This window comes from Buceros rhinoceros, unplaced genomic scaffold, assembly GCF_000710305.1.
Source record: "Buceros rhinoceros silvestris isolate BGI_N320 unplaced genomic scaffold, ASM71030v1 scaffold6200, whole genome shotgun sequence".
NCBI classification, from domain to species: domain Eukaryota; kingdom Metazoa; phylum Chordata; class Aves; order Bucerotiformes; family Bucerotidae; genus Buceros; species Buceros rhinoceros.
Window position 1 is genome coordinate 12,183 of NW_010387794.1, and position 9,212 is coordinate 21,394.

Here is a 9,212-nt window from a genome sequence, read left to right on the forward strand (position 1 = left end):
AATCTGGATCTCTTTCTTTGACTTGTTTGCTACTTTGGGAATGGAACAGTATGCCTCTCTTCCTTCTCAGACTGAAGTGGTCTGTGCCTCTTTTAAAGCATAGAGTGGGAAAAGACAATAGTGCATTTCTCTTTAGTTGGCTCTTTCATGAGAGCTCAAACTGAACCAAATGAGTTTCCTGGCAGTGTGAAATAGTGTGACAAAAAAACAATGAAGGGAATCTGGGGTTTAAAGCCACGATTTTAGCTTTCCTTGGAAAGATGTGGCAGGTGGCAAACCCTCCAAGAAAGTGCTTTGAAATCTATTTCTATTCCATGCTTTTGCTGTAAGAAAGATTGTGCTGATCCCTCTGCAGGCTGATGTATTTAGTCCGTTTATCACCACCTCAACTTGCCCTCCAGCAATTTACTGGAGCTCTCATCAATGACAAAGTTTGGCTAGGTGTCCATGGAAGAGGTTTTGTTGTAAAGTTTTTGCAAGTGAGAAATCTCTTTGATTCTACTCAGCTAGTTTCACCAGCACATCTGGCCACTTGTGTGCAACTTGCAGCTGTAATGGCTTGTGTTGTGTCACACTTCTGGCAGAACTGTGGGAAAACACCTTCCCCTCCACATATGTAGTGTGGTGTGAGTGGAGGATGGTTCAACTTCTTCCACCTTGAAAGAGAGGTGGATTTGTTCAGCTTGTACTCACATTAAAGTCAGCTGGCTGTTACCCACCCAGATTAGCCAGCATGGGTTCATCTGACCAGCCGTAGAGTACTGCTGTGGTCCCACGTGAAGCTTTTGGCATAGGCTAGAGCTGGGTGGATCTACCACAATACTGGTAGGTCCCAAGATTGCTCTGATGAATGTGGCTTTCAAGGTAAATGGGATGTGGGCAGCAGAGGCTCAATACTATTTCAGGCTTCCTGTGGTCTAAGCCAGGATGGTTTAGGAAGTGGTGTTTAACTCAGCAGGAGTCAGTATCAGAGGTTTTCCAGTGTACTATTAACACAAACACCTTGGGTTTGGGCTTTGAATTGAAAATAAATGTTGTTTATAAACTCAAAATACCTGCCAGTTGAGGCTTTGACTAGCCTACAGGAATATTGCTGATGTGGGCAACTCCTGAGGAGTTTGCACAAAGCCAAGGTCCTGCCATGGACTTCATACTAAATCCCCCACTTGTTAATCTCAGGGATTCTGTCTCAGGTTCTCCAACCTGAATTAACATCTGTCTCTCCTCCAGCAAAGTCAAGCCCAGGAGAAGAGTCAAATAGACCTGTTTCAGACCCCTCTTGGGTCTCAGAAAAGAGGACAGAGAGGACTGCACTCTCCCTTGCCAGCATACTCTTTAGGGTAGAGGTGAGTAGCAATAGGGAGTTGAATGCTGCTTTGCATTTTTCTCTGTTCCAAAGGCTAAGCCTGTGTTTTAGGAAGCCGTTACTCCGACATAACAAACAGATGAAAAAAAGAGCTCATGGTTAAGAGGCTGGCTGTGTGCTATCGTGTGTTTTGGACATATTTGAGATTGTGTTTTGGTCTTGGGAACTTAGATCCGTTGAAAAGTTGGTAAATTCATGGTCTCTTGAATTTATTACCGTTCGAATTAATTTGTTTTCATTTCCCTTTTCTACCAGCTCACTTAGTTATTTAAAACACAGTTGTGAGGTGTTGTTACTGTGAAGTGGATCATTCATCACTAGCCCTGATCTTTGATGGCAAGACATCTGCTTGAACTCCTTGATGCTTTCACCCCACTTTTGGCCAGAAGGTACCTGTGCAGCAGCCAGGTAACTGCCCTGGCTGCTGAAGGCCTGGTGGGAAGGTAGTGCCCATTTTTGGTCAAGCCCTCTTCATCAAGAGTTGAAGCCGGCTTGCACCAGAGACTTCTGTGTGTGTGCAGTTGTGGGACTATTGCATCTCAGGCAGCAAATGCAAGGTTTACAGACAGGACTCCTACCCTCCCTGCCTTGGCACTTGCTAGATAGGCTTGTGTTGTTGGCACTTGCTGTGCTGCTGTTGCACCTTTCTTACTCTGGGTCTTCCTGTATCAGATGTGACTACTTGGGCTGCTGGTCTGACCCACTCATCAGTTGTGCCTGGCTGGATGAGGAGAGAGCACTGTGCTCTGACTAGAACCCCTTTCTTAGTGGGTGAGGGAGGCCATTCTCTGCACCATGCTGTCTGCTCTCCCTGCATGCCTCTTCCCTGGGCACTGCCCAGCCACAAGACAGGCCAGGGGTTGCCAGCCCTGAGCATGCACTGTGGGGGCAGAGGAGCTTGTGACCTTTTTCTCTCCGTTCTTCCTGGTAGGCCTCCCAGGAGCCTTGCTGGAGTTGTGCTTATGTAACTAAAAGCCTTTGACACCTGGTCCAACCTTCCCTGTCCAAAGATACTTGTTGGGAAAATACTGAAATGAGCCTGAGTCTACACCTGTATCTTTGCAGGAGGGGCAGGGGGAGGTGCACTCGAAGTCCTGCAGATGTGTAGCACTGTGAGCTGGGTGTTTCACTTCAGAATATGCTGCTGTATGTGCAGACCCAAGCAGCTTGGCTGCTCTCAGTAGGTACTTGAACTCATCTGTGATAACACTGTTTTCCATTCCAGTATCTGGTACTATGAAGGGTTGTCCCTCCCTTCCCCAGCACCACCTCTTCACTTTAAAGTTCCTTTTGCAGGTTATGTCACTCCACTGTGTTCCATGTGTCTCTGGCAGGAAGGAGTTTCATGCCCCTCATTCACCTGAACAGGGCCCTTCTTGCAGGGGCAGTTGTGGTTTCCTCAGCCTCTTTTTATGACTGCTGGTGTGTGATGGGAGGCCCTCTTCAGAAATACAGATCCACATCGCTAGAGAGGTCGTTTTCTTGAGACATGGCCAGACTCATGAACACTGTTGCAAGCTGTGGGGGAATTTTTTTCTTCTGACCTTTTTCTTTCTTACTCTTTTGCAGGGCAAGGACTTCTAGCCTGAAGCAGAGAGTGACAAGAGCTGTTCTGTCTTTGAATCCATCATGGAACAGGTTAGATTCAAACATGACTGAAGTCAGTGGTTCACAGTGTCTAGTGGTTTATCTTGTGCACTTGTTCTGAGATATGTCAAAGGGGTTAAGTCTCAAAGTGCTGGTTCTTGTCCTCACCTTGCTCAGAGCTCCTGCAGGGGCTCTGTCACTCAGTGGATGGAACCACTTAGCTCAGCAGGTGCTTCCTTGTTACCTCGCAGTGTGACGCTACCCTTTTAAACGGCAGGCTGGAGATGTAGCTGTTTGAGAGACTACACTGTTTACTGATAAAGCTACAAACTACTAAAACTAAATTAATAGACACATCACTGTGATCAATTTATTGCGTTGTTTTGTGCAATATTAAACACAATTATGGAGGTACTATTTATCACACTTTAATCTTAGCTACACTGAACTGCTACTGAAATATCAATCATCTTCCCCACACCACCTAGTTGTTAGGGTACAATTATAACTCTTTGCTCCGCCCTCCCACAAACCTTTTGAACATAAACCCCTTGACTTGTCCAGTGGTTTATTTAAGGGTTTTGCCAGTGGTACCCCAGTGACCTTGGGTCACTGTGGGCTTTACTACTGTCTGTAAACATCCATTCTCCAATCATGGAAGATGTGCCTTCTGTTGATCTTTGACTGATCATATACCTTATTTTTAATTGGTTTCCATTTCTGCACCCTTCTTTTTTGTTATCTTTTGGTCCTCCTTTTTTCTACCCAGTCCCTTCTCAGGTAAACAACCCATCCTTAATTACTTTTTTTTGTTTGTTCTAGTTTTGCTACTGTTGCCTAGGCAGTATGGTTCTATATGATATTACTGATATGGTTATGTAGATACAAGTGGCCTTGCAAGTTTCCACCCTCCAAAAGGTACCTGAAACTCCCTTTCAATTATCAGGTTCATCCTGGTTGCATATAGATTACCCTTTGCAGTTGGCAAGTCAAATCACTCTGCTTTAGCCTTGATTCTTCTCCCTAGTTACAATGACTCCTAAGCATTTTCTTACCTTGCAGGCAGACAGTCTGCATACCAGAGTAAGGGGTTTTTTCTCACGCTGTTTCTGTGCATACACAACGTTCTGCTCTCTTAGCTGCTTACCTAAAACTATTGGACAGTCTCCTGTTTTTCTACAGAGTTGGTTGGTTATGAGACTCCATGTTCCAGTGGGACCTCTTGCTCACATCACTGCCTCATGGGTCCCCTCAACCTGAGTAATTTGGGCACTCTGCCTTGCTTGAAGGCAGCAGGGTGTGGAGGCACCATGTACCTGTTTACCGGGAGTGAATGTGCCAGTTCGGATGATACCAGACAATGATCTGCCATCTCACTGTCACTATTCTTGTGAGCAGCTGCTTGGCTCTCTGCAGGGACCTGAACAGGTTTATTATGGAGCTAGTTGATGATCCCATTGAAGAGGGAGAAGAAATGTGAACCCTGGGGGTTTTAGCAGGCTTATGCTGTTATCTCTGTTCTCTGCCTGGTTACTGCTGTGCTCTGATTACATTTAAATGGGGAGCTGCAGGCTTTGTTATGCACAGGAAGAAGAATGCCCAAGTCCTGAATATGGGGATAAAAACCTTACAAACACAGATGTCTGAATAGGATGAAGTGGGTGGTTTGTGCAGAGTACACACCTGTTTCAGAAGAGGAGCTCTGATCAGAGTTTGTCATTGCCACAGCGGGAAATGGGAGAAGGTGAGCTGGCTCTTCCACCACTAGTTAGCAAGAAGGGAGCCATCTGTCATTCACCATCAGACAGTTCTGTGTGGGTACGCATCCAGGAGTTAGCATGCATTTGCTGAATTCTTGTGGACTCCCTGGCTAACACTATTCAGGATACCCAAAGGAAGTTGGAGATATGTGTTCAGAGTTGGAAAACAGCATAGCATGGACCTTGGGAGTGGGATTTTTGCTAGGCATGGGCTTAACAGTGATTTTCTTATGTTTAAGATCAATGGATCTGTCCAGAAGGAGTGTGTGCTGCTGTACACCTTCCTGGAGGTATCCCCTGACTGTAAGTTTAGAGAGCAGCTGTGTTCCCTGCGAAGCCAGGGGATTGTGGCTTTCCCAGCAGGCAGCTGTTACGATGATGATGAGATGGAACTTCAGACTGATGGCAATCGGAGTGGCCACTTGCAGAATGGTGAGCCAGGTGAGTTCCCTCTTCCCCATCCTACACATCTCTCTGAAGGTGGTGTTTTTCTCTTCCCCTTTCCCATCTTTGCTACTGGTTCGGAGCAGTAATGTTGTCTCCACTGAGAAACTTGACAGTGTGGCTGCTGGTGGTGGTGGTTGGGGGTTTAACATTTGGGATAAGGCAGCTAGTGCTTAGTGGTTTATCTTCCTGTGGATTTCTAGAGCACCTGTGACCTTGGGGTTTTGTCTGCAGCACCTCAGAGGCCACAAAGCTGGTGCTAATGATAGTGGGGTATTAAGTGGTTAAGTTAGGCCTCATGCTGCCCTCAGTCATTATCAGTACTTGGGGTAGGGTTTTGGAACAGCTCTTTTTCTCGTACTGGGTGACCCCTTTCTGCTCTGCCAGGGCAGCAGAAACTGTTTCTCAGTTTTCTGGTACAGTTGCTGCTTCACTAGCAATCTGCAGGATGGCTGTTGCCCTTCAGCCGAGGATGTGTTAGCTGGCACATTGACCTCAACCTAGGCAGGTTAAGGAGGAAATGCTACAGTAAATAGCCCTCCCTCATACTAATCTGCATAGGTCTCATGCCGCAGGTTACAGTGGGAAGCTTTGCCAAAAGGAGATAGGACAAGGGGTGGTGGTTTTAAACTAAGAGAGGGTAGACTAGATATAAGGAATGAATTTTTTACAGTGCAGGTGGTGAAACACTGGCACAGGTTGCCCAGAGAGGTGGTAGGTGCCCCATCCCTGGAAGTATTCACAGTCAGCTTGGATAGGTGTCTGGGCAACCTGCCCTCGTTGATGTCCCCGCTCACTGCAGCGGGGTTAGGCTAGACTGACCATTAAAGGTCCCTTCCAACTGAAACATTCTGTAATTCTGTGAGATGCTGTATTTTAGATGGTGCATGAGACAGGCCCTGACATTGGCCAGTTGAAAAAATCATGCACACTCACTTCCCCTCGCTAGGCAGGGTGTGGGCTGTAGCTGTCCTGTACAGATTTTGGTTGGAGATGTTCTAACCCTCCCTGTAGTGTTGTTTTTGGGCAGGGTGAGGCTGCACTTGACCTAAACCACAGGTAAAAAACCTGCTTGCACAGTGTGTCTGGTAAATGAGTTGAGTGCACACAAGGGAGTTGCCGTGAATGCACAAGGGTTGGGGATGGCATGGGAAGGAGGTTGTTGATGGAGGTGGGCAAGACGCTATGGGTCAGCTTACCTGCACCAAACTGCCTGTCACCTAAATCCTGCTGCATGTGTTGGCAGTGCTTGACCCTGAAGTCGTCCGGATCATTGCTTCTCGGCTCGCTGCAATTGGAGACCAGTTTGATAAAGAAATTCATGCGAGAGTAGTAAATGATCTAGTGCAGCAGTTTCTGAATGAGAACCTGTCTAGAGAGGTAAGTGAAAAACAACCTGACTAGCAGTTCCCCTTTTAAATGTCCTTCCTGCCATGACTTTAAAGCAGCAAGCTTAACTTCTGTATCTTTCCTAGTTTGATTTAATTATTGCCATCTTAAAATTCAGCCCAAACACTTGCTTTGGAAGATCTGTTAGATGTGATGCTGCTGTGGCAGCTGCTGCTCTGCAAACTTACTTCCTTGGGCTCACCTGCTTTCTGCAGATGGTGAAATTGAGGTAGTTCTGGAGAAGGACTGACCTTCAGAGGCATTTTGTCCTCGTTTTGTTGGCCCAGTGGCTTATCTTTGAAAATCCACTGTCCAGTTAAGGCTTTGTATTTGTCCTTAGGGTCTTTGGATGTGGTGCCGAGTCCTGTATGTCTGCTGCTGCTCACGATAACTGTGGCTTTCTGGCTTGTTTGACCTCCTCTGCCTGTGATGAGGTTTCCTATGCCCCAGAAGCTATGCTGTCTTTGAATGGGGGGTGGGGTCCACCTTCTGCTGAAAAGAGAGGAGTCGATGACTTCCAATCTTTTTGGGTATTTTGTGGTGGGGTTTTTTCTGGTTTATCACCTGCACACACTGATTCCAGCGAAGTCTGACCATTCCCTGCTCCTGCTGTCTTGTTCTCCACCCAGTTAAGTTTTAGGCCTTCAAATTTAGTGCCTAACCTTTCAGTCCTTGATAGATAAGGCCGAGACAAACCTAACTTCTGACCAGGTGGACCTTGCCTTTTCACATTAGTAGTGTAGCTTAGTGTGTGCATATGTACATTGTCCCTCTTGGGAAACTGATCTTCCACTGACTTTGGGAGCAAGGCAGTGTTTGTTCTATGCTTGGACACCTTCTCTGGCTCCTCCCTATGTGAAGGCTTTTCTGTGGAACTCACTTTGCCTTCTTGCTAGCCTCCACCTAGGTTTGTACCCCTAATTTTCACTGTCTTTAAAGTGGGTTGCCCTTTCCTGCGAGCCCCATCATTCCTGCGCTGTTTCAGGACTTGGCAGGCTAGATGCAAACCCTGGGGAGGAGGGGGGTTGTTGTACCCTAAGTGTGAAAGATGCTATCTGAATTTTCCAGTGGTACATGTGTTGTCTCCCTTTCTTTTTGTCTTGGGTGAGCAGCCTAACTCAGTCATCCTTACTGCCATCCAGGGTGCGCAAGAGGCTGGCTGCTGTGCCTGGGAGCAAGGGGAGCGGCATCCTGTGGTGTGTTAGAACAAGTACCTCGGTTACTAGCACTGTGCAGGCAGGCTGTGCGGAGACCCCGTTCTCCCACCGCACAGCTGTTGCACTAAGATCTCCCTTCCTTCCATACAGGAGATAACCCGGTGCCTGTCAGAGGCAGTGGAAGGCCTTGTGCAAGCCATTCCCTTAGACATGGAACAGGAGAAGGCCAAGCTGGTGCTAGCAATGGTCTTAACTAAAAAAATTGCAAATACAATGCCCTCCCTTCTACATCGTGTTTTCAGCACCACTGTGAACTTCATCAGCCAGCAGCTCCCCAACTACATTGTCAGACTGGTAAGTGCTTGGTTTGAGTCACAGCCAGCCTCTCAATGGGTCTAGATTATTCCTGGAGGGGTGTTGTAGCTCTGAGCTGCCTGCAGTCTGCTGGTTTCCCTGTAGTGCTCTGGAGGTTTGGTCAGAAGGGAATGCCAGTCCCTGCAGAGCTCGGAAGGTTGGTGTGCTGAGGGAGGCTTGAAGGGGACATGTCACAGCTTCTGCTTGCCCCACTGCCACAGCAGCCAGAGAACGGAGTACGTTTATTCTGAAGGGCAGAGAAAGGTGTGACTGCTTCTCTCCTCCCTGCAGTCTATCCAAGGGAGCTGTGCCCTTGGGGAAGGAAATCCTGACCTGAACTCTGATTTCCCAAAAGTCTTGGGCCTGAGGTCTCTGCTCTTCTCTTCCTGGGCTCCCCAGAGCTTGGCAGAAGCTTGGAAGAAGAAAGGAACTGCTCCTACTACCAGTAGAGGAACAAAGAGAAGTGGTCAAATAAGAACTGGCAGCTCCTTTCTTGGTCTCTGCTGGAGCTGCAGCATAGGTGGGGAGACCAAATGGCTAGCAGTCAAGCCAGGGTAGAGGCTAGGGCATTTGGGCCCAGCTTCAGTAACTACCCTGTCAGTGGAGAGGAGAGGACGGGCATAGGGAGACACAAGCATACCAAGACGAGGTACCTCTTAAGAATAAGATTTGAGAGTGGCAAGGGCTGTGATCCTGCCACCCTGTGGAACAGTGGGGACCCAGCTGTGGGGTGCTGCAGAGCTGTGGGACACCCCTGTATTGCAGCCTTGCCACGGACTGCATTAGCAGCAACCCGCAGAGGGGCCCAGCTCACCCTGGGTTACAAGACTAGGCAGCTGCCTCACACAGCACCCCTGTTCTCTACAGGCAGCAAGGCACAGCGTCACTGAAGTGTCACTCAGCACTGCCCTCCTCTCCACTCAGCTCAAGGGTGCTGGGTTATCGCAGAAACCAGTCACTAGTGTGAGAGCCTGGCCCTCATGCATCCTCACTGCTGCGTGGAGTGCTGCCCCAGCAGGCTGAGGGCACAGTGCAGGGAGGGCAGGCAGAGGGCTGCTGGTTGTCCACCTGCCCCGGTAGGAGTGGGATAGAGATGTGCATCAAGGGCTGTTCCGTGCTGTTGTTCTCTTGGGACTGCTGGTGCCAGCTCTTTCC

General features: G+C 48.2%; 1 protein-coding gene across 1 annotated transcript in view; it reads left to right on the forward strand.

The window, feature by feature from the left end:
• The first annotated feature begins 4,943 nt into the window (after positions 1-4,943).
• BID (BH3 interacting domain death agonist) overlaps positions 4,944-9,212 on the forward strand; it is a 4,606-nt gene continuing 337 nt past the window's right edge. Inside the window, exons 1-3 of the mRNA XM_010134479.1 lie at positions 4,944-5,154; positions 6,404-6,537; positions 7,854-8,057. Coding sequence (XP_010132781.1) covers positions 4,944-5,154; positions 6,404-6,537; positions 7,854-8,057 — 549 coding nt within the window. The remainder of the gene's footprint in view (positions 5,155-6,403; positions 6,538-7,853; positions 8,058-9,212) is intronic.